The sequence below is a fragment of the Mytilus galloprovincialis genome, chromosome 5 (genome assembly GCF_965363235.1).
Source record: "Mytilus galloprovincialis chromosome 5, xbMytGall1.hap1.1, whole genome shotgun sequence".
NCBI lineage: Eukaryota > Metazoa > Mollusca > Bivalvia > Mytilida > Mytilidae > Mytilus > Mytilus galloprovincialis.
In genome coordinates, this window is record NC_134842.1 from 72,324,346 (window position 1) to 72,350,304 (window position 25,959).

The 25,959-nt window shown below is 33.5% G+C and overlaps 2 protein-coding genes across 3 annotated transcripts; one reads left to right on the forward strand and one right to left on the reverse strand.

Moving 5' to 3' along the window:
- Nucleotides 1-718: 718 nt before the first annotated feature.
- LOC143076360 (coiled-coil domain-containing protein 86-like) lies at nucleotides 719-5,400 on the reverse strand. The gene is made up of 4 exons (XM_076252090.1): nucleotides 5,223-5,400; nucleotides 4,238-4,367; nucleotides 1,233-1,307; nucleotides 719-915 (listed from the first exon to the last, which is right to left on the reverse strand). The coding sequence occupies exons 1-4, from the start codon at nucleotides 5,315-5,317 to the stop codon at nucleotides 850-852; spliced, it is 366 nt and encodes a 121-aa protein (XP_076108205.1). The 5' UTR covers nucleotides 5,318-5,400; the 3' UTR covers nucleotides 719-849.
- A 2,270-nt stretch (nucleotides 5,401-7,670) lies between these two features.
- On the forward strand, nucleotides 7,671-21,119 carry LOC143076361 (uncharacterized). Of its 2 annotated transcripts, none has more exons than XM_076252091.1 (8): nucleotides 7,671-7,825; nucleotides 11,937-12,090; nucleotides 12,415-12,473; nucleotides 16,560-16,880; nucleotides 17,391-17,817; nucleotides 18,123-18,250; nucleotides 18,834-18,959; nucleotides 19,548-21,119. In XM_076252091.1, the coding sequence occupies exons 1-8, from the start codon at nucleotides 7,745-7,747 to the stop codon at nucleotides 19,821-19,823; spliced, it is 1,572 nt and encodes a 523-aa protein (XP_076108206.1). In that variant the 5' UTR covers nucleotides 7,671-7,744; the 3' UTR covers nucleotides 19,824-21,119. The 2 variants fall into 2 exon arrangements, with proteins under 2 accessions (XP_076108206.1, XP_076108207.1); XM_076252092.1 differs by having other exon boundaries at nucleotides 11,937-12,081.
- Nucleotides 21,120-25,959: the final 4,840 nt, after the last annotated feature.

Below are 25,959 nucleotides of genomic sequence, written 5' to 3' on the forward strand. Positions count from 1 at the left end.
GTTTCTATTTATTGTAACGAACAGTGGAGGATCCAGAACTTTTCATAAAGAGAGCTCCCTAACTGTCCAAAGGCCTCAGGGGGCACGCTCCAGTCATGCTTCAGTGATTCCCTATATAATTAACCAAATTTTCCCCCATGAAGGGGGCCCCTGCTGGATCCCCCTATGACCAAGAAGGTGATTCAAACCAACATTGGCCTTCGATGGAAAATTGGTATCAGAGAAAATCCACTTAATAATATATCCATGAAAATACACACTGCCTCCATCTAACTTGACGAAAGTCTGTACCCATCAAAATGAATGAATAAGCATAGATTATCAGGTTTTCTACACTTTGATATCGTAAAATATCAGCCGCGAGCCACAAAGTGAACCTTTTTGGCGAGGTAGCGTAGAGAACGAGCTTAAAAGTTTCACATTGTGTCGAGCGACTGATATTTTACAATATCTATACGTAGAAAACCCGATTATCAGTTTATCGTTCTATTAATGGTCTTTTTTCCTCTCCCTAAGACAGTTTTAAGCTTGACGAAAGCAAGCTTGATAACGTCTCCTTTCGCATTGTGACGTCGATGATAACTTCTTCTCTCACATTGTGATGTCGCTGATAATGCCTGGTCTCGTTTTGAAGTCTTGATACGAGAATTACTGAGCGACAGAGCAGGGTGATATAGACGTAGGGAAGGACGATAAACAATAATACAAAACAAAGAAAAAAGTTGATAGGGCCTTTAATTAGGTTTAATAAACCTGTACAGTTCAGTAATGACAGTTACAGGGCCCTGAAGCCATATTTCTGTTATTTAACAGTTATAAAATTATCTCTGTTCATTGTCTTTATTTTCATCATCTCTTTTCTAGAAGTCTCAGCTGTTTCTTTTTCATTCTCTTGATTTTTGCTGTATTTTTTATCTGAAAGAAAATTAAAAAAAAAAAGTATAAAAACCTTGCAATAAATCTTTCTAGTATGTAGCCAAGTTCAAATAATAGGGACCATGGGCTACTGGTCCTTGCAAAATTCCATCACAACACCTTCAAAGCAGGGTATAAACAATCTTGGATGTCAATCTAAGAGCCTCTTCATGGGTATTTTGATTATATCGGCATATACACCCCCATAAGGGGCCCCATTTAAGCAAAAAATACTCAATAGTACATCTTACTTTAATTTATCATTGGAAATATTAATAATAACTGATCAGCTGGACAATTGTAACAAAATAATATACCGGTTGAACAATTTCTGATTTCCTCTGATTTTCTACTCTTCTCTTCTCTTTCTCTACTTTTCTCTGTCTTCTGTCCTATTAAAACAAAATAATAAACAAATTTTACATCTAATTCTGTTTGTATATAAATGAGAAAGAAAACACATATCGCAGGGGAAGATTTAAAAAGACAAAAACCCAACAACACAAATGTATGTGAACAAAACACATATGAACAGGTCTAATTATTGATGTCTAAAAAAAAGAGTAAAGTTTTTGTAACTTTATCAGTAACACGGGGAAAACTTTGATTTGAACATGTTCAATTATTGACTTGATTAAATCATTAAACATATATACACTTATTAAGGAGAAGAACTGCATAAACTATACAAAACTGTGAATAAATTGGATTCCACCTGGAACATAACAAGAGGCTCTCAAGAGCCTGAATCGCTCACCTTAATTTTTTTGGTTAAATCTCTCATCAATGATTATTTTGGCTTTTCAATTTATTTAAATGTTCTTTGAATTGTCCTATTTTCTTCAAAAGCAAAAAAAAAATCATTTTCTCCTATGTTCTATTTTAGCTATAGGAGCTAAGTTTCTGACATACAAGGAAATGAAATATAAAATTTATACTAGATACTCTGAAACTCATTTAGCCTAAGTTTGGCTGAAATTGATACAGCAGTTTCAAAGGAGAAGATTTTTTAAAGTAAGTCAACATGATGAACAAATTGTGAAAAAAGTCTTTAAAGGGCAATAACTCCTTAAGGGGTCAATTGACAATTTTGGTCAAATTGACTTATTTGTAGATCTTACTTTGCTTAACATTTTTGCTATTAACAGTTTATCTGTATCTATAATAATATTCAAGATAATAACCAAAAACTGCAAAATTTCTTTAAAATCATCAATTCAGGGGCATTATACCTGAAAAACCAGTTACCCAATTCGGCTGAAAATTTCAGGACAGGTAGACCTTGACCTAATAAATACTTTAACTTCTTGTCTTATTTGCTCTAAATGCTGGAGTTTTTGAGATATAAGCCAAAAACTGCATTTTACCCTGTGTTCTATTTTTGGCCATGACGGCCATGTTTTTTGACGAAATAAAAAATAAAGCACAAACTTTATTTTATACACCCTACTGATCATTCAGTTGAAGTTTGGTTGAATTTGGTTTAGTAGTTTTAGAGGAGAAGATTTTTTAAAGTTAGCAAATATGATGAACAAATTGTGAAAAATTGTCATTAAAGGACAATAACCCCTTAAGGGGTCAATTGACAATTTTGGTCATATTAACTTATTTGTAGATCTTACTTTGCTGATCATTTTTGCTGTTTACAGTTTATCTTTATCTATAATAATATTCAAGATAATGACCAAAAACTGCAAAATTTCCTTAAAATTACCAATTAAGTGGCAGCAACCCAACAATGGTTTGTTTGATTCATCTGAAAATTTCAGGGCTGATAGATCTTGACCTAATGAACATTTTTACCCATGTCAGATTTGCTCTAAATGCTTTCGTTTTTGAGATATAAGCCAAAAACTGCATTTGACCCCAATGTTCTATTTTAAGTAACGGCGGCCATGTTTTTTGACGGATCAAAAATCGAAGCACACACTTTGTGCAGGATAATCTAAGGAACAATCATGCTAAGTTTCATCCAAATCCATTCAGTAGTTTCAGAGGAGAAGATTTTTTAAAGTTAGCAAATGTGATGAACAAATTGTGAAAAATTGTCATTAAAGGACAATAACCCCTTAAGGGGTCAATTGACAATTTTGGTCATATTAACTTATTTGTAGATCTTACTTTGCTGATCATTTTTGCTGTTTACAGTTTATCTTTATCTATAATAATATTCAAGATAATGACCAAAAACTGCAAAATTTCCTTAAAATTACCAATTAAGTGGCAGCAACCCAACAATGGTTTGTTTGATTCATCTGAAAATTTCAGGGCTGATAGATCTTGACCTAATTTTTACCCCACGTCAGATTTGCTCTAAATGCTTTCGTTTTTGAGATATAAGCCAAAAACTGCATTTGACCCCTATGTTCTATTTTAAGTAACGGCAGCCATGTTTTTTGACGGATCAAAAATCGAAGCACACACTTTGTGAAGGATAATCTAAGGAACAATCATGCTAAGTTTCATTCAAATCCATACAGTAGTTTCAGAGGAGAAGATGTTTGAAAAATTGTTAACGACGACAGACGACGAAGACGGACGCCAAGTGATGAGAAAAGCTCACATGGCCTTTTAGGCCAGATGAGCTAAAAATTTAATACAATAATAGATATACATGTACTATAAAAGGGACAGCTCTTAAGGATTAGGTGAGGTTTTGGAATTTGTCAGATATTCAGACTCCTTGGTGATTTTCCATACGATACAAGGTCAAATATTTTGCCCCATAAATAGTTTAAAATCAAAGTCACCAGGATTATAATTCAGTACGCCAGACGCCCATTTCGTCTTCATAAGACTCATCAGTGACGCTCATATCAAAATATTTATAAAGCCAAACAAGTACAAAGTTGAAGAGCATTGAGGACCGAAAATTCCCAAAAGTTGGGCCAAATATGGTTAAGATAATCTATGCCTGGGATAAGAAAATCCTTAGTTTTTTTCGAAAAATTAAAAGTTTTGTAAACAGGAAATTTATAAAAATGACCACATTATTGATATTCATTTAAACACCAAAGTGTTGAGTACTGGGATGGTGATACCCATGTATCTTTATATATATCACTAACATCTCAGTTACTATATCTTCCCTTTTTAATGTTTAGATTATGTGAGCTTATTCTAAATTAAGTACACCATTTTTCATTCTCATGTACCATGCAATGAATTATAGTACATGTAAATGAAAATATAATTTTTATTCCTCAGATATTTGTACCCACAAAAACAAAATAATAAGTATACAATTCATGGACATATCATTTTTTACAAGCACTCACTTACATGACTTATGTAAGGTTGAGTAAAAGATAAAAGAACAAACCTCCTTTTCTCTGTTTTTCTCATCTTTCAAACGTTTTTCAAAATCCATTATTGACTTTTTCTCTGCTTTCTTCTTCATTTTATCTGACCATGAAGTCTTGAAAGATTTCACTTGTTTAATATCTGAAAATCTATTGAAAACAAAGAAAATATAAAGCTTTAATACAACTATCACAAAAACTTAAGTTCTCTTGAACTGAATTTTAATGTACATATTGTTATGCATTTACTTTTCTACATTGGCTTAGTATAGGGGGAGGGTTGAGATCTCATAAACATGTTTATCCACGCCCCATGTTTGCGCCTGTCACAAGACAAACGCTAATTCTATAAAGACAGAGAAGATCGAAAAGTTTTTATCACCACATGTACTTTTGGAGTAATGCAAAATTTCAACAGGGAACCTTTTTTAAAACGCTCTATTTTAAGAGTGAAAGGACATTTCCAATTTTAACTATGTACGTGACGACTTCATGTATGTAATAGATACATGTAAGGGTAAACTATGCACAAGATTGATCTGGAGCTCTGATGTGATTAATAATGAAGTCTAATTTATATTTATTTCAAAACGGGTTATCTTGTAATGTCATGCATTCTTCATTTTGTCGGATGAGTAATCTTAAGCCAAGTTGACTATATAGCTACTGGTTTACGGTAGAAATTTTACCCTCCAGTATCTGTATCTGTATGTAAATAAAGAGATCAGGGAACCAGTGAAGACAATATTCTACAAAGTTGTCAGATATGACCGGCGTATGGACTGTACTTTGCCGAAAGTACAACAGATTGATGTTCAATAACAAATAAATTTACTAGCCCCTCAGGCTACTGTGCCACGGACATTTACTAGCACGTCACAAAAGTACTAGTTGTCTTGTTACCTGTCTCGGGCTAGCGGGTTAGCTTAAGTGTCTGCCCCTTCAAAACCAACAGAATAACAAATAAAATAAAACATCCATAACAAGTTGTAAATCAATTGATACCTTTGGTTTTGCACATTTTTCCAAACTCTGCCAGATTTAGGTTTTCCTCGTGTTATGTTTTCTGGGTTTTCACTCTTCTTTTTTAGTTCTGACATGACCAAAAGACAGTCTTTAATAAGAAGTCCAACAGAAAACGTGTGATGAAAATGTGTTTCTCAGTGTCAAAACGTTTATTATCAGACCGTCAAAATAATTCGTTCTTAAAAACGTTTGACTGATGTCAATAAATGCAAAAAAATATGTTCTAAAATAAATACACTACCCCGACCTAGAAATTATCTTGTGACTCTGATACTGGAATTGCATAATTAAAAAAAAAACATTAAAAGTTTTATGATATGGTTATTATTTATAAGAACATTTTGAAAATTAAAATAATGACAATAAATAAAACTGACTTTGAAAGCTTATATAATAGTCTATAAGAATACATGTATTTAATTATGCGTTTTTACCGAAAAGTTGTCCGGAAGTCTTTCTTAGTGTGACTCTGGCGACACATTTTTGAACATTAAAACTTAAAATAGCATATAACCCGGGCAAAATCTGTAAATTGATTTTTAAAGACAATTTCATGAAAAATAATATGATATAAAGAAAAATATAAAAACATTACTTAACAAGAATGTGACCACAGTACACTGACGGATGCCCCATCTGCACTATCATTTTCAATGGTCAGTTGACCGTTACAATGGGAGGGATCTCTAATTTGGCATTGAAATTAGAAAGATCACATCATAGGGAACATGTATACCAAGTTTCAAGTTGATTGGACTTCAACCTCATCAAATTAACCTACCTCGACCAAAAACTGCTTTCACTTGACGCGGGACGAACGGACGGTACGACGAATAGACGGACAACGATATACCATTATACGTCCCGTGTAAAACCGTAATATCTAAATCTAGCAAAAGACAGCTATTACCGTTTACATAAGATTTATATTTGAACTAAGTTCCTTTGTGTCAATTTATGCCCTTTTGAGCCATTTCGGCCATGAACCATTACGAGGTCAATACGTTATACATGCATGGACCATGACGAGGTCAATACGTGATATAGACCTGTTCAGATTATATTGACCGACAACTCTAACATGTCTAACAGGTCCATATATTGACTGAGTGAAAAGTCCTTAATTTCTATATTACATATGTAAATAATGAATCAGAACACTGAATTCCGTTCATTGTTCTTTCTGTGTAACTTTTAATTGTATTTTGCAAGATTTTTATTGGCGGTGTTGGAGAGCAGCCTTGAACATGTTGAAGCTCTCAACTGTATCTGGGCATACAATACGGTCTTCCAGTTGGTTCCAGTGTAGTATGCTCTTGGCAAACTTGAGAAAGGGTTCTTAAATGGATCGGTTTTGTAGGGAATAGATTCTAGTGCCATCGTATTGTTCTTCACTGAATTTGGCACTTACAAAATTGTCAAATGTTTTAGCATGTTTAGGCTTGATTTTCCTCTTAGGTTTACTTTTAACAGAGACATATAATACAATTGTATTATGTCTCTGCCTTTAACAAGAACATCGTCGGGATTGATAGCTGGGACCAACCCCTCAACCACTTTATAGAGAGATATTAGCCGTTGACTTGTTCTTCTCGATTGTAGGTTGTATAGTTTTAACTCGGCTAGCATTTTGGTGACCGACCCCTCTTCTCTAAACCTGTAGTAGCCTGTAATGAATCTGACTGCTCTGCGTTTTATTCTGTTCCAATTGATTTATATCATGTTGTGTATATTGGTCCCATATTATGGCTCCATACTCCATAGTTGATCGCACTAATAATAATTATGATATATGCGTTCTTTTTTTCAATCTTTTGGGCAGAAGCGTCAGTAGCATTTCTTCTTAGAAAGCCGAGCGTCGAATTGGCTTTCTTGGCTATATTTGAGATGTGCCTGAGACTACTATAACACATATATAGTAGTCTCAGGATGTGCGTAGTCCATTTTAGGTCTTCTGATATTTGTAAGCTTGTAAGCCTATGTATGGATTGAGTGTGTTGAATTGTTGGACTGTTTGTAGTACATGTCCGTCTAGACTGTGCATGTTCTGACTTTTTTCTCAGTCTTCTTCATAATAGTAACCGATAGTTGGAATAGGTTAAGAAATTCGTTAAAAAAAAGGGAACTTGTATTTACACTATACATTTTAAAATGGATAAAAATACAAAACTTCTCTTAGCAAAAGGAAAGTGATACTGAATTACTATTCCGTATTAGAAATGGGTAAATTTATGCACTAGTGTGGTTTCATATTTAGTTTTAATATATATATGTACTTAAAATCTAAAATGGTAAAAATATAAATATAAATAATTTAATGTTAATAATGTTTGTTTACTTCAACATGATTACAAATTTAGTCAACACAAAGGTGCGAATGAACCCGGGGCTCGGACGTGATTTTTGGCAAACGGACCCAGGGAGAGCGGGACTTAGTCGAACGGACGCGGATTCTGGTTTTAGGCACTCCAACATTATCATCCGGGAACTTGAACGACAAAATGGAAATGTTGGCAAGTTATGACGAAGATTCAGAACCTATGCACAGTTTGTCTGAAAATAACAATGGTGACGACGAACAGGTTTAAAATATTTCAACTTTCAAACTATTTTTTACAATAAAACACAGTTATCTTCAGTATTGAATAACCGGAAATAAAATGTAGGCAAATTTCCCCATCTGACCTTTCTTCGTGTTTCACTTTCATTTTCTATTCAATAATTTGGAAGAAATTTATTTGCCATTAATAATTTTAATTTGCTGTTGAAAGAATTAAATATCACCCTTTAGTATGTATGTCATGTCATTAGCCTTATGTCTGAAAGTGAAAAAATCCTGTGTGGTGTGTCTGTGGGAAGCCCCACTTTTTCTCATACTCGTATTCCTTTATTTTGTATATAATGTTTTTTATATTATGCATTTTTTTTATATTTTTGAGGATGAGCGAGTCAGGTGAGTGGGTGTGTTCGTATGCTTTATTACATTGTACTTATTGTTTTGGGGAAGGTTAACTTTCTGGTAGTAAGACCCGTCACGGCCAGGCTGGGAGACTGGATAGGCAAATGCTCACATTAAATCTGTACCGATACAGTGTGTTAAATGTCTTCCTTTTTACACCATAACCCATGGTGGTGCTCCTACTAAAGGAGGGAGATACGGAACATACATACATCACACTGGTTTATCAACTCCCCCACTTGTGAAAAGGGATAAATAACACATTATATCTAATTATAACCTTATTTGTTATTCATATGCAAGAAGGTAGAAGATCCTAGTTACCAGAAATCAAGATGATTGGTCAAAATATTTCAAGATGTCAAACTTGCTTAGAATGAAAGTAGAATGTATTGAATATTGAAAAAAATGGATTACCTGGACTCAGAAAGATTTTTGATCGTAGTAAGAAGAATTAGGTCTATTCTAAATTGACTGAGTACCAGGATGTAGTAGGTAGCTTACGGGTCGATCCGGCCCAGGCCAAATCGATCAGGCCCATGTAAAGTCATCCGGCCCCAATAAAAAATATATTTATAAGGAATAAAAATAAAGATATAAATAATTGTAATTCATAAATGTTTATGATTTTTATTATAATGTAAAAGGTATACGATAAAAAAAAACTAAAAAAGGCCTTTGAAAAATATTTTCTTTCGATGAGTATAAAATTTATTTGTGTGTTTTTCAGGAGTAAAATGGTAAAAAACTTAATAAAAATAGTTTAAATATTTGAATTATATATTAACATGCATATTTGTATTATACATGTTATATGAGCCAGTCCATGCGAAAAGGTACAAAAACGAAAAATTTACGAAATTCTAAAAAGTGTGCATAATTATTGGTAGTAGACTTGTGATTTATAAAACACATTTACTTTCCCTGATATCATCAAGCTGTGAGCTACACGCACCTGCGAGTGTTGAGACCCCCCCCCCTAGTTTTATCAAGATTTTTAGTGAATTATTTCATATATTTCAATCATTTTCAAAGTACAGTTTAAATGGCTTGATTTGCCAATTGATAACGTTAAACCTGGTAGCAGTGGGGATAAGGCTCTCGCTTACGATGCGGATATCAATGCAATCAAATCGGGCAACGGTTCGAATCCCGTGCAACTAAGGTTGATTTATATAATATTAAATAACTTAACTTAACTTAAATTTCAATTTCTAAACCACAAGATGTCATAGTTTTTGCATTTTCCCTCATGTTTTAATGTTGTCTTTCTTTCTTGAAACCTGTAGAACTGACGGAAATAATTGACTTTTGTCTCTGTATTGTCATAATTTTTTGTAGTTTCTGGTCGGTATAGCATTAGTCCGGGGAACAAATGATTTTACACTTGCTCAAATACCAAAAATTCAGATATTTCTACGTCTTTTTCGGTTTTAGTTGACAAATTCGGGATAGAATTGACAATCTTATGAATGTTTACATTAATGTAATTTTTTTTCGGATAAAATCGTTTTTCAAAAATACTATAACAAACTTTGATAACGTGTCCTGTAAAGTTTACCAAAAGGACTTTTTGTACCTTTTCGCATGGACTGGCTCATATATAAAATTACATCATGAATTTGAAAAGATCAAACTATAAATGTAAAAAGACCTTGTTGATTACGTAACTTTATATAATTACTCAGGGTTTGATTAAATTAAGTGATTACGAGTGGCATTACCTCAGTTCACAATCACCAGACAATTGTTGAATAAACAAACCAATTATAGACTAATGATTTGATTAAACAAGTCATTATGATGAGTTAAATTTTATAGGTTCCATTGGACTGTAAATATTTATTTAGCTATTCTGTGTGAACTAATTATAACTGGTTGTGAACTGAATAAAATAAAAATCGCCATGACATTCAAAGTTATCATGGAAAATAACTTCATATTTTAAAATATGTTGGAGCTGCTATACAAACAGACACAATAAGACCCCGATTACACCACCAAGTAATTGAATCGATCTTAAAAAGACCAGTTTGGGTTTACATTGCTCACGCAAGATCGATTGCGATCGATCTTATTTAATCCAGTGCGTTTATACACTACAACATAAAAAGAACCGGTCTGACCTTTATTTTTGTATCTAAATATAACATTCATCCGAAAAGTGATTAATCACGATCAAAAAGACCAGTTTGTGTTTACATTTCTCACGCAAGATCGATTGTGATCGATCTTATTTAATCCAGTGCGTTTACACTACAACATAAAAAGAACCGGTCTGACCTTTATTTTTGTATCTAAATATAACATTCATCCGAAAAGAGATTGATCACGATCGATCTTAGCGTTAACACCAAAAAAAGATCAATTCAAATAAGATCGATCTTTTTTAAAACCACCTCTAGAGGTACAAAATGTAGACTGTTTAAGTCTGATTGAAGATCAATCTTACCCGTTTACACTGAACCAAAGATCGATCTTAAAAAGATTTATCTTAGTGAAGATCGATCTTTTTTGTCAGTGTAAACGGGGTCTTACACTCATTTTCGTATTGATTAAAAATAGTTCTTTAACTGGTACTCCAATTATACTTCACTTACCTGTTGTCACCCATCATCCGACACTTTTTGCAAATTCCATTTATACTGTTAAAATTTGTCACAAATTCCTTCAAAATCAATATAGTTTCGCATATATAGTTTATTCATATTTTATTAAGGGGCCAGATTGACTTTGGGTCGGATTGACTTGGGGCCGGAACGACCCTATACCTAGTCGGTAACCTGTTGAAAAATGATTTAACAGGAGTCAAAAGTTGGTAATATAAAAATAGTCTATTGATTGACATCGTTGCTATTAATTACACATAACATGATTGTACCCAAATTGCACCAATTTTGACAGTTTTTTTTAATGATCTAAACAAAAATTTTCCATTTTTTGTTTATTTTGTAGCTGTATCCTTCTTTATTTATATAGGTACATCAATTTGATTTTCAATTCATATGGAATCATAGAAAAATTGGTCTTAACTAACCTCCAAACCATCAATGATTCTGTAATGAAGAGTACCCAAATTGCATATCATCCATGCTTAAATTTGCATCATTAAAAGTCGAATAACAGACAAAAATGACAGAGCTTTTGTTTATTTTTTTTCAAATATTTTGAACAATTGGATATTTGTCAATGTTTAGTCTTCTTTTTTTAAGAAATGGATACTTGAAACATATTGTATTTGCTAATTTTAAAAAGATGACGTTTTGATGATGTCGCATGGCGACGTTTCCGTACATTTTGCTTTTTCAGTAAACACTTCATCTGTTGATAAAAACTGTGAACATTATGTGTATATATTTACCTATTTTGAAAGACATGCATAGTATCAAATCATAAAAATGCCAATTGTTTAGTCTCTATGAGATCTTGTAAGATTTCTGCTGCTATTTTTGCTAAATTGGTACAATTTGGGTACCGTTACGTTATACATGCATATGTTTAAACTTAACTTTAAGTCAAAAAGAAATATGATGCTTGTTCAGCTTTTCTATTTTTACCAACAGCATAGATCTTACAATTGCATGTTCTAACATTCCTTTTATTAATCATCAATATGGTAAAATAGTTAAATGTACTTTCCAACATCATTGAACATGAATATTTCTCTTTCCAGATTTTTTTGAAAATACTTTGAAAGCAAAATCTTATTATCTTTATTAATCTTCCATTTTTAGAACTCAAATTTGGAAGATGAGTACAGTATGTTTGAGAAAATGATTTCTGGGGACCAGCCTAAAACAGAGAATCAGTCAGTAACCATGGTAACAGAGACAGATCATGTGACCAATGAATCAGGCAGCAAAAACAAGGAAGATAGAGGTCAGAAAGGTGAATTGTTTAACTTATTTATGCAATGGATTCCTGGGTTGAAATGCTTCATTCCGTGTAAAGAAATTATATTGTACATAATAAAGAATTAAATACATAGCTTTTCATCCTAGAAGATACTGAGTCATGCTTAGAAGATGTGATATGAGACCTTTGAGTGCCAATGAGACATCTCTCAATCACAATTTGTAAAAGAAAAATAAGAAAAAGTAAGCGGTTGAGCTAGGGAAGTACTTATCTAAAATGACCTTTTGGTTACACAGTTGCTAAAACATACGTAGTAAATTCCTGTATTGAATTTTTGTTTGTCCTTTAATTTTGTAGGCACTGGTAGATGTTCATTAGCAGAAAGTGTGAAAAAGATCATGGAACAAAATTCTGAGGTAATATATACGAATGGTAATGATTTAACTTTATAAGTTGGGCGGGTCCTTTGTCAGCTGAGGCACTCTGTAATCAAGTGTAGAAGTGACCAGATCAATCTTTACAAACTATTCAGTGTTCTCCCCAGGCCGTTTTAGCGTCGCAGTACTGCGACGCTATATTTTTTCACCGTGATGCTATAATAATTCCTGTGACGCTATAATTATTTTGAAGATGCTATTTTATTTGTCCTCAATTTTGAACTTTCATCTATTATCGATTATGATCATAAAAATTATATCACCTTTAATTGTAATCCCTTTAAGTCGGACACTAAAGGCAATTAAGAGATTAAATAGCTAGGTGTTAATTGCCCTCAGGGTGATAACTGTTTGGATGCGAATATCCCAAGCTGACACTTGTGACATGACTAATACCACGTGTCTGCAATCACCAATTTTGACATGGAAAAATGCAATCACAAAACTTTCGAAATCTACGTTTTGTAATATGAAATTTCAAAGATTGAAACGATTTTAATTTTTTTTAAAAAAGGTCCTTTATTTGTGCATCTCTCCAAAAATTGCTTTCTTTCTCTTCCGGTAATACGAGAGCAAGAATTTTGGTTTAGAGCTAAACTAAGTTTAATACTTCTTTAAAAAGTTATCATAATTGGCTTAAGTCTATGTTTAATCGATTTAATGCATTAAAAGCGTCTTATTCATTCACAATCTCTTGTCAAACAATGTTTATTCTCGGACTCATTTTCGTAAATTTTTCTACGGCCGCCATTGCACACTTTTGTGTAAACTGCGGATCGGAACCGGACCAGATATGACAAAAATCCGCATTTTCATGATAATGACAACAGATGGACAGTAGACAGAAAAAATGTACCAAGAGAGAAAACTACGCATTAACAGACTATTTGTTAGATAACTTTGTTAAAAATACATATCATTTTGATGTAAAGATAAGAAACAACGGACTAATTTATTGAGTGCCATGAAACAATTAATTTCATAAACATGATAAAAAAAGTTTTTAAATTGATTTTTTTGCTACTTTTGCTACTTTATGTTTACTTAATATCATATAAAAAAATAGTTAATTTTGTGTACTAGATACTTAGTTTTGTATATATACAGGTTGATCTATAATGAACCATTCATTCATTTGACTTACTGTTGGGTAACTGAAACCACATATTTATTTTTATTTGGCACAAGAGGAAAAAAATAATTCTGTAACAATAAATGAATAAAGAAAACTGAAACAACTGTTTTTGTGGTTATAGTTTAATTGTATTCTCAGTTATGAATTGAACAATATAAACTAAAACATATAAAGGAAATAGAGTATCAATGCGACGCGACTAACGACATTAAACGCAAAATGTGATGCTATCCAAAATTTCTGGGGAGAACACTGCTATTACCTTTTACATGCATCAATTGAATTCAAACTTTATCCAGTCACATTAATTAATAACCAAATTCAGAATTTGAGGTCACTTCTACATGTATTAAATATTGGTTTAAACTTATTGTGAAAACTTATCCTCACTACAGAAAACTCTTGTTATTTTGAAAACAAAAAGTTTGTAAGAGTGAGAATGCTTTGACAATGAATTTAAACTGACTATCATTATTAATAAGGAAACAAGAATTTATGCTTGAAGGGTATTTTTACTGAGGCATGTTCAGAGGTAAACATTGACCAGAGTCAAAATGGTATAGATTGTGAATTGAGTAAAATCTTGTTTTGAATGTAACAGATTTCTTGCGGACTTGTAATGGCTTCCACAGCCTTACAGATATACCAGATTGTTTAGAAAGTCTACAGTATACTGTGTTCTTACAATTATTAATGGGAAAGTCTGCACCATGTTCTCCAGTTGTAAGTAAGAAGGTTGTAGATAATTAAACGCCAAGCTAAAAGCAAACTAGTGATACAGATATGTCTTTGTTTGAAAAAACAACAGGCATCATAAATGTTATGAAACAAGATTTTACAGATGTATAAGTTATAATATTAAAAGAAATTTGTTAGTTTTAAAATCAAATTTCTTCATTTATTTATAACTGTAAAAGCAGCACTTCAAGCTCGACGTGTTCTATATAAGTTCTTGAGTTTTAGACATGATAGATGAAGAAATTTTGAAAGTTGAATACATCTAGCATGTCTAGGGAAAACTTTTAAACATTGTTCCAATTAAAACGGTTTGATTTTTTGTAGTCAAAGCCAGGCTAAAAAGGATTTCGCAAACAACATGTAGAGAACTATTGCCTGTTGATGGCCTGAATTTTACACTAGAACAAATTAACAAAGTTTTGTCCTATAATGTAAACACTGATTAATAAAAAAAAATATTTCAATTTGTAAAGTTCAATTTCAAGTAGTCCAATGTTTTTTAGGCATTGAATTTTTTAATGATTTACCAAATGTACTTTTTAATAGGTTAATTTATTATACTAGAATGATGATTTTGTTGCCTAGAACAATGTGCTGCTTTTACAGAGTAATCAGGTTTAAAAGGGTGTCAAGATATATGTAGTGCTCAGCTGACAAACATGCATTGTTCCCATAAACATATTGTCCGTGTCTTCATGTCTTCTTCATTAATCTGACCTGATACTTGCCTATACATTAGGTTTAACCAGTTCTGCCATCAAGTTTGAGTGAAGTTATCAGGCGACGTTATGTTGCCTGCAGTGTCGGATCAACGTAAGTACCCAGACAAACACACAGGTAAAGTTGCCCGGTATGGATACTAATGAAGAAACTGAAAAATACAAGCCAGCCATCACATGTCCACAGAGTACCAGTTATACCAGTTTTTCTTCAAATATCGGGCATTTTTCAGTCTAACATTGTTTGGTCTAAAAACAAAATAGACCAAATACATGTACATGTATCACATTTTATTCAGAATCAATGCATTTGTTTGAATTTTTATAAAGTTTGTGATGTCTTTTTCATCAATAACTTTTTAAAATTTTCATGAAGAAGCAGAGTTATGACACTTTTGTAAAAATATCTGAAATTTCATGCTGATAAGAAGTACACACACACTAAACTTTTTGCCAAATGTGTTTCCCCAAAATGCTACTTTTAATCTTAGAAAAAATTTGGTAAAACCACCTACCCATTTCAAAATCAAACTCAGCTAGCTAAATTAAAAAATCAACTGTTCTATGATAAATGTAAAATTTTGTTTAGTTAGTTGAAAAGAAAGTCACAATAGGCAAGTCTCAAATCTTATTGGTGGATTTACAAAATTGTATTTATAAACATTGCTAATTGATGTACAGAAAATGAAAACACTACATCAAAACTAACAGGGGGAAAATAAGCCAGGTTAGAGATGCAGGCTCCTAGAAGAATTTTTTCTCATGATTATTATGGTGCATGGAATATGAGAAAGATTTATTATTCAAAATATTAAATTAAAATATTTGCTGCAAATGATACATCTAAAAAATGATTTTTGGCAAGAATGATACATTAAAAAAATCAACTATTCGGCACAAATGATACCTCTTAAAATAACAATTTGTGCTATAGGACTGCAGCCAGTTTAATTTTGATTTTTACCTTGAATTATAATTAGTGTGGCAATAACCTCTGTCCTCCCCCACATTGAAGTTCTTTTCGTGTGAATCATTAGCTTTTCATAAAGTAAGGTACTTGGTACAAAGTACTTATCATGCTAACTACATGTTATACCTTACAGCACACCTGATGAATAACCCCCTACACATGGAAAAACTTGTGAAAATCATTTGTATATGAATATAGTCAGTGTTTAAATTTCGTTACTTCTAAGGGGATCTGTTTTCAATAAGTTTTATTTTCAAAATTGGCCTTTCCCGGATTTTGATCCTTCATATCAAATGTATCTATGAGGATATTTTCATGAATGATGAGTTCATCTCAATTTCCAAATCGCTGAAAAGATATAAGTACTTCACGAATTTGGCCTATCTAACTTCAAAGAATTTTGTTGTATGTTTTTAAAAAAAAGAAATGAAATTATACTGCTGATAATGGTTGTTTACTGTGAAATAGTTCGAAGACAAAAGCAAAATGTTTATTATTGACAGGTTGGTGAGGTGAATGAAGATCAAAGGTCAAAGTCAGGGTCAACTGATTCTGGGTCATCCAGGGAAAGTTCAAAATCCAGGTCACCATCATCTTCACCTGAGCGGAAATCAAAAGAAAGGAAAATATCAACAAACTCAGCAGAAAATGAACCAGAGAAACCATCTGACAAAGAGACCAGGGAAAGTCCTTCAAAAAGGAAAAGATCTCATTCAAGGTCGCCATCACATAAACACAGATCAAGATCCCCATCCCATAAACACAGGTCAGACCACCATCATAAGTCCAGCAGACGGCGATCTAAAAGTAGGGATAAAAGAAAGGTTTGTTTCCCTCAATGCACAAAAGTAGGGTGTTTCTATTTTGACTATAAAAAAAGAACTTGATTCCTTGTATCTCTTTTGCATATATCTTGTTAATCCTAAATGCCTTAAAATGGTACAAAGTTTTCAACCAAATATCTTTAAATAAGGAAGATAATCAAATTTCTCTTCAATCCAGAGTCTCGAAAATATTACAACCATTTCACAGATGAAAACTAACAATTCTGAGAAATAAAACAATTAGACTGCTACAATGACCTTAGTTTGAGATTTTACTGAATACATGTAGGTTCACACAAAATTTAGAGAAAATGGTTGGTCTGGAGGGAGTAAAAATTTCTCTCCAATTTTTGCCATTATTATTGCCTTATAAGTACATGAGAGTACAAGGCCTTGTGCATACAGGCCATCCTTTTTTCAAGGTGAACTTTTTTAATAACAGCAATGTTTTCAATGACTTATAAGTTGTATAGCACCTGTTAGTCTTAATGTTAGTAATTAATTTTGTAGGAGAAACGTACTTCAAGATCACATAGGCACAAAAGAAGCAGATCGAGAGACCATAAACACAGAAAGAGTCATTCTTCACACGACAAAAAAAGGAGTGGCAGTAAAGACCGTCACAGAAAACATAAGAAAAGTCGTAGTCGAAGTCGTGATAGACACTCAAGAAAAAACAAAAGTCCACACAGAAGGCATCATAGAAGTCCTGATCGCCATAGAAGTCCCGATCGACATAGAAGTCCCGATCGACATAGAAGTCCCGATCGTCACAGAAGTCCTGCACATCGTAGAAGCAGGAGCCCTGATAGGAAAGCCAGGAGAAGTCCAACAACTTGTAATAAACCTTTTACCTTCAAGGATCAAATGAGACAACAACTTCTAAAGGCCAGTAAAATATTACAGAACAATGAAGGCATTGACGGAAAAGAACTTGGTGAGTACATAACAATAAGAGTACTGAAAAAGATAATATTCTGAGTGTCCAAGGGATATAATGGGAAAGTAACAATATGGTACATATTTATTAATGACAGAAAATAACTTCATGCTCAGGAATAACACAGTATTTGTAATTTTGTCATTATCTCATTTATCTCAAAAACTATAGCTACTGAATAGAAATGTTCAATCATGTAGAATAAGAACAAAAGAAACAAATTGCATTTAATGTACTGGTAAATGATTTAACGCCAAATGACAATCGCCTTGTATACATTGTCTTTTAATATTATTTTTCAGAGTTACCTAAAGAAAAACCAAGCAACCTTCCATTAAATTCAAAAGATGTTTTTTCACAAATATCAGCTGGTTCAGGGGTTACACCACAGATGGCACTGCTTCAAACCATGGCAACCATGCACCAGAAGGTAAGATATGAGAGTTTTCTACACTGGAATTACTGTTGATCACAAGGGCAACTGAACACGAGAAAACAAAAATGTTTTAAAGGGTCTGCACTTATTTCAATTGATTGAGAAAGCAGAAATGATACATTTGTTATCTCCCTTTGACCATCCAAACATGCCAGCTATTCAAATATTTGCTGCATTTTCTTAAGCCAGTATTCTTTCAAGAGGTTTATTAAATAACCTTGCCATTAAAATCAAAGTTTTTTCAGACTCTTTAATGACTTATTTATATTTATGTATACACATTTTTGCCCATGTCCCAAGTCACGAACCTCTGGCCTTTGTTAGTCTTGTATTATTTTTAATTTTAGTTTCTTGTGTACAATTTGGAGTTTATTATGGCGTTCATTATTACTGAACTAGTATATATATTTGTTTAGGGGCCAGCTGAAGGACGCCTCCGGGTACGTGTATTTCTCACTTCATTGGAGACCTGTTGGCGACCTTCTGCTGTTGTCTGTTCTATTGTCGGGTTGTTGTTTCTTTGAAACATTCCCCATTTCCATTCTCCATTTTATTTCTGAATGGATATTTTTTATAGGCACAAGAAATGACTGGCATAGCTGTTCCCAAATATTACAACCCAGCTGCAGTAAATCCATTAAAATATGCAGAACAAGTACAGAAACGAAAACTTCTCTGGTCAAAAGCTAAAGACCACAAGGAGGTAAGTCTTTATCAGGTATAAAAATATTATTGTCTCAAGCTAAACCCCCACTAGGAGGTAGGATGAAGTGTTTTCATAAAAACTTTTCCAAAGATCACAAGAAAATTAGTCTGAAATATAAGATTGTAATAAAGCAGGAAATTTTGTAAAATCAATTTAAGCAACATGTGGTGTGTTCAAATTAATCGGCTGCTAAGAATTGGTTTAAATCAACACAGATTGGGAGATCATATTGTTCAAATTTATGACTATATATTTTCAATGAATTTGATCTGCAAAAAGATGTATATATGCATTTTATGTAAAGTTATTAGGCATTGTCAACTTTTTTTGTTCCAATACAAATTCGGAAAAAAACAAAACTGAGAGCAAATGAAGAATGCCTTGATAATAAAAATCATCAATCTGTCATGGAAAGTATAAATCAACTAAAAAGTTCACTAATTTTTTTGCTGTAAAATTGAACATCCATTCAAAAGATAACAATAAGGCATCCATACACAGTTACTCTTATTACCATCCCATTTCACACTTAAATATATATGGTTTGAAATTAAGCACAGAAATCAATTGATTCATTTTTTTCAGGACAAAGAAAAAGAATGGAAGACCTCAGCAGCTTTGGCATCTAATTCTGACGACAAAACCAAAGCTAAATTCTGTAAACTAATGGGAATGAAAGGTGGAGAGGAAGAAGAAGGGGACAACTCTGAGAATGTGGAGGAGAAAAAGAAACAACACGATGAACTCTTCTCTAGATTAGATAAAGACTATGAGTTTGCTCGAATGACGACTCACACACAGAGGGGAGTGGGCCTCGGGTTCTCATCACAACAACAACAGTATCCTGTGCAGCATCCATGAGCATCCTTCTCATGTAGACATTAGTGTGTTTGTCAATCAGCTTCTAGGACACAGTTTGTTATACGATAATTCATACATAGTCTGTGAAAAGATAATTATCATCCCTTACACAATTTGTTATGTGATATTCAGTGTAATCCATTCATAATCTGTGTTATGTTAATTATCATTCCTAAACTGTGTGTTAATCCAATGTGATGAGTATGAATATTCAAATAAGAATGAGCATACTACCTTTGATGACAACTTGTAGAATTTACTATGTTCTAAATGTATGTCCACTATTCTAATTAGGATAATATGGGCATAGAACCTCAAGACCATGTATATTATACATTGTATTTATTGAATGTAGAGTGATTTATTGACAAAGTCAGTGCTAGTACAGATTAAATGATGCCTGTTCTGTGTGTTTTCTTTACATTGGAATGTGTGTAAAGCTTTTCCAGAATCAACTTAAAAATCTGCTTTACTTTACATGAATTTATTTTTGAATAGTTTTTTTTTCTTCTAAATTTTGTAAATGAAAATAAACTTATCCTTTGGTAAAGGGGATTCTGTCTAAACTAGTTCCTGAGTATTTAAAGTGAGACCTTGTCTTAACTATTCCCTTACTTCACAGGGCCCTGTCAAAACTATTCCCTGAAGAAAATGGGACCATAATCTTAATATATCCCTTAGCAAACTGGGACGGTCTAAACATATTCAATGGGTAGTGTCTCAACAATCCCTGAGCTAATTGGGGCCCTATCTTCACTCATGATTGACCCTCTTTAAACAATCCCTGTGCAAGACAGGAACTTAGCTGGAGACCTGTCCAAATTAATTCTGAATAAATCTAATCTGAACCCGGAATAATCTGGGAACCGGCTGTCTAAACGATGCCTCAACAACTGATTGCTGAATAATCTGAGGACCTTTCTAAATGGAACCCTTATTAACTTAGAACCATGTCTCACATCTACTCTTCTAGAACATTTAAAACTATAAGTGATCTTTCAAAGTTATCCAGAAGAGACAGTTGTCTAATGAACAGCAGGGGAGGTAAATCAGGGTTCAAGATTGCTGAACAAGGGAGGTAATAAAGTCACTCAAAGAATCACGTTAACATCATGACTTTGGTAGAAGAAAGGATGCATATTGATTAATGAATTGTACATGCAGTAAGTTGTATGGGAGAGATGTACAGATGTTGTTTTGGTTGTATGTTATTGAATGAGCGAGAGTAATGGTTAATGAATTTTGTAATGTTTGAATGAATTGTTTATACTAATAAAGAAAATTCAATTGAATAAATGTATTTCATATTTTTTTTTTAGGCCACAATTAAAAATATTTTTGTTTGCCCAAACCCTACCCAAAGGTTGAGACAGTGGGTAGGTAGGTAGTTATTTTCTTTTTTTTTTCAAAAAGAGAAATTGAAGTATCGGGTGTTTATTAGTCTTCATGCCTATCTGATTAAAAAAAACCTTTCAAATCAGGACAATAAAAGAATTTGAGTAGGCAGCTTTTTTCTGGGTAGGTAGCGTTTGGGCAAACAAACCTATTCTTTTTTATGGCCTTATTTTTCATTAATATGTTCATTACTGAGTTTTAAAAATAGGAACCTTTTTGAAGTGGACATTTCAATTTCTATAGGTAAAAGGTGAACACTATCTGTTCTTTGAAATAATCTTGAGGTGTAGATACTTGCCTGACATGAATCACTTGTTATTGACCTCATTTTAATGCTTCACTGATCTATGTTTTGATGCTGTAAGGAGGTTGGTCCTGATACTTTAGGATTAGATCAACTTAATTGTGATGTATATATTGTGTACAATTGTTCAACTTGTGTGTTGCTTGAAGAAGTCTCATTGACATATTCATTAATATTTTCGTATAACAAAATGGCACCAACTCTGCAAAGTACACATCTTTAAAGAGTAAGAGCCTAGACTGATTGGCTCAGAGTCAATGTAAGGTCACATGTCTTCTTTGTGGAAACTGATTGGCTCAGATTCAATGTAAGGTCACATGTCTTCTTTGTGGAGACTGATTGGCTCAGAGTCAATGTAAGGTCACATGTCTTCTTTGTGGAGACTGATTGGCTCAGAGTCAATGTAAGGTCACATGTCTTCTTTGTGGAGACTGATTGGGTCAGAGTCAATGTAAGGTCACATGTCTTCTTTGTGGACTGTCTATTGCATTGTAAAACATTATACAAACTTATTGAAATTACCACACAACAAATAGATAGAAACTAAATACTAAACAACTAAAATGATGAGCAATACAAGATCTACAAGAACTCCTGCAGAATCTTTTTGCTGGTGAGTTAAGACTACATTTATGTCCCTTCTGTCACTGGAAGGGGTATTAATTGTTACTCCTGTCTGTCTTCACAAACATCTTGAAATTGGTTTCCATTTTTTTACGACCACAAAATAAATATGGGATCGTATAATAGTATAATGGTGTCGTCTGCACTGTTGTCCGAAGACACATTTGGTTTCTGGACAATAACTTTAAGTGAATGGATCTCAATGAAATTTTTCAGAAGGTTCAATACCACAAAAGGAAGGTTGGGATTGATTTTAGGGATGATGATCCCAGCTATTTAGGAATTAGGGGTTCAAAACAAGCATTTTTCTAGTGTCGGGATAATAACTTGTGTATAAGTATTTTGATTGCTCTGAAAAAATTACCACAATATTTACTACCACTGGCAGAAGGTTGGGGTTCATTTTGATGGTTATGATGCCAACAGTTTAGGAATTAGGGGCTCAAAACAAGTATTGTTGTAGTTTCCAGACAATAACTTGTGCATGAGTGTAAGGATCTCTCTGACACTGTAACACAAGGTTCCATATCACAAAGGGAAGTCTGGGATTTAGCTTTGGGATAATTGTGTAATACATTTGTAAGATCTTTGACCTCATTTTTGTGTGTGTCAGAAACCTATATTATGTCAAAAGTTTAATCACAATCCAAATTCAGACAGTATCAAGCTTGAATATTGTATCCAAATGTGCTCCAACTGTTCAGGGTTGGACCTCTGCAGTCGTATCAGGCTGTGCTCAGTGAAGCAATTTAGTTTGCATCAACCAAATGGTATGTAACTTATACACAAATTAACACAATGCTTATTACCACAATACATATATCCGGTTTGAACCTGGGTTGCGAATCTTTATATTCTTTTAAAGCGTGTAATGATTGTAATGTGATAATTTCTGTCTGACAGGGTTCATGCGCCATGACCTCATTTTTATGGTTCATTGATCAATGTTTAGTTTTCCAGCTGGTTAACTTTGTTCCTTAAAGTGTGCAAAAGGTCAACTATGTTTAAAGCATATTTGGTGTATGGAACGACTGTCAAGTGTTTGGTTTATCTGACCTTGACCTCATTTTCTATGAACATGTTAAATGTATGTGATAGTTTTAGAAAAGCATTCTTGTTGGATTATTTTCCTTAAGGGGTACAAAATGCAGCTTTTAACTATATATGTATTGTTGGATTGGATATTCCAAAATATTTATAAAAATATAGAAACATTGTTAGAACTTCTAACCATCAAGAACACACACGACGATTTTTAACTACAGCTTTAAATGGGTAAGCACATCATGATGTTTTGTTACTAAAACCGTTTGGACTAACTGATCATTTTTAGCTCACCTGGCCCAAAGGGCCAAGTGAGCTTTTCTCATCACTTGGCGTCCGGCGTCCGGCGTCCGGCGTCCGTCGTCCGTCGTCGTCGTCCGTCGTTAGCTTTTACAAAAATCTTCTCCTCTGAAACTACTGGGCCAAATTTTATTAAACTTGGCCACAATCATTATTAGGGTATCTAGTTTAAAAATTGTGTCCGGTGACCCGCCCAACAACCTAGATGGCCGCCATGGCTAAAAATAGAACATAGGGGTAAAATGCAGTTTTTGGCTTATAACTCAAAAACCAAAGCATTTAGAGCAAATCTGACATGGGGTAATATTGTTCATCAGGTCAAGATCTATCTGCCCTGGCCCGAAGGCCAAGTGAGCTTTTCCCATCACTTTGCGTCCGGCGTCGTCGTCGTCTGTCGTCCGTCGTCGTTAACTTTTACAAAAATCTTCTCCTCTGAAACTACTGGGCCAAATTGAACCAAACTTAACCACAATCATCATTGGGGTATCTAGTTTAAAAAATGTGTGGCGTGACCCGGTCAACCAACCAAGATGGCCGCCACGGCTAAAAATAGAACATAAGGGTAAAATGCAGTTTTTGGCTTATAACTCAAAAACCAAAGCATTTAGAGGAAATCTGACATGGGGTAAATATGTTTATCAGGTCAAGATCTATCTGCCCTGAAATTTTCAGATGAATCGGTCAACCCGTTGTTGGGTTGCTGCCCCTGAATTGGTCATTTTGAGGAAATTTTGCTGTTTTTGGTTATTATCTTGAATATTATTATAGATAGAGATAAACTGTAAACAGCAATAATGTTCGGCAAAGTTAAATTTACAAATAAGTCAACATGACCGAAATGGTCAGTTGACCCCTTTAGGAGTTATTGCCCTTTATAGTCAACTTTTAACCATTTTTCATAAATCTAAGTAATCTTTTACAAAAATCTTCTCCTCTGAAACTGCTGGGCCAAACTAATCCAAACTTGGCCACAATCATCTTTGGGGTATCTAGTTTAAAAAATGTGTGGCGTGACCCGGTCAACCAACTAAGATGGCCACCACGGCTAAAAATAGAACACAGGGATAAAATGCAGTTTTTGGCTTATAACTCAAAAACCAAAGCATTTAGAGGAAATCTGATTGGGTAAAAATGTTTATCAGGTCAAGATCTATCTGCCCTGACATTTTCAGATGAATCGGTCAACCTGTTGTTGGGTTGCTGACCCTGAATTGGTAATTTTGAGGAAATTTTGCCGTTTTTGGTTATTATCTTGAATATTATTATAGATAGAGATAAACTGTAAACAGCAATAATGTTCAGCAAAGTTAGATTTACAAATAAGTCAACATGACCGAAATGGTCAGTTGACCCCTTAAGGAGTTATTGCCCTTTATAGTCAATTTTTAACCATTTTTCATAAATCTAAGTAATCTTTTACAAAAATCTTCTCCTCTGAAACTAATGGGCCAAATTAATCCAAAGTTGGCGACAATCATCTTTGGGGTATCTAGTTTAAAAAATGTGTGGCGTGACCCGGTCAACTAACCAAGATGGCCGCCACGGCTAAAAATAGAACATAAGGGTAAAATGCAGTTTTTGGCTTATCACTCAAAAACCAAAGCATTTAGAGCAAATCTGTCACCAGGTAAAATTGTTTATCAGGTCAAGATCTATCTGCCCTGAAATTTTGAGATGAATTGGACAACCCGTTGATAGGTTGCTGCCCCTGAATTGGTAATTTTAAGGACATTTTGCTGTTTTTGGTTATTATCTTGAATATTATTATAGATAGAGGTAAACTGTAAACAGCAAAAATGTTCAGCAAAGTAAGATCTACAAATAAGTCAACAGGACCAAAATGGTCTGTTGATTTTTTTAGGAGTTATTGCCCTTTATAGTCAATTTTTAACCATTTTGTAAATCTTAGTTATCTTTTACAAAAACCTTCTCCTCTGAAACTACTGGGTCAAATTAAACCAAACTTGGCAACAATCATCATTGGGGTAATTAGTTTAAAAATTGTGTCCCGTGACCTGGCCAACCAACCAAGATGGCGGCCATGGCTAAAAATAGAACATAGGGGTGAAATGTAGATTTTGGCTTATAACTCTGAAACCGCAGCCTTTAGAGCAAATTTGACATGGGGTAAAATTGTTTATCAGGTCAAGATCTATCTGCCCTGAAACCTGTTATTGGGTTGCTGCCCCTGAATTGGTAATTTTAAGGAAATTTTGCCGTTTTTGGTTATTATCTTGAATATTATTATAGATAGATTAAACTGTAAACATCAATAATGTTAAGCAAAGTAAGATTTACAAATAAGTCAACATGACGGAAATGGTCAATTGACCCCTAAGGAGTTATTGTCCTTTATAGTCAATTTTTAACAATTTTCATAAAATTTGTAAATTTTAACTAACATTTTCCACTGAAACTACTGGGCCAAGTTCATTATAGATAGAGATAATTGTAAGTAGCAAGAATGTT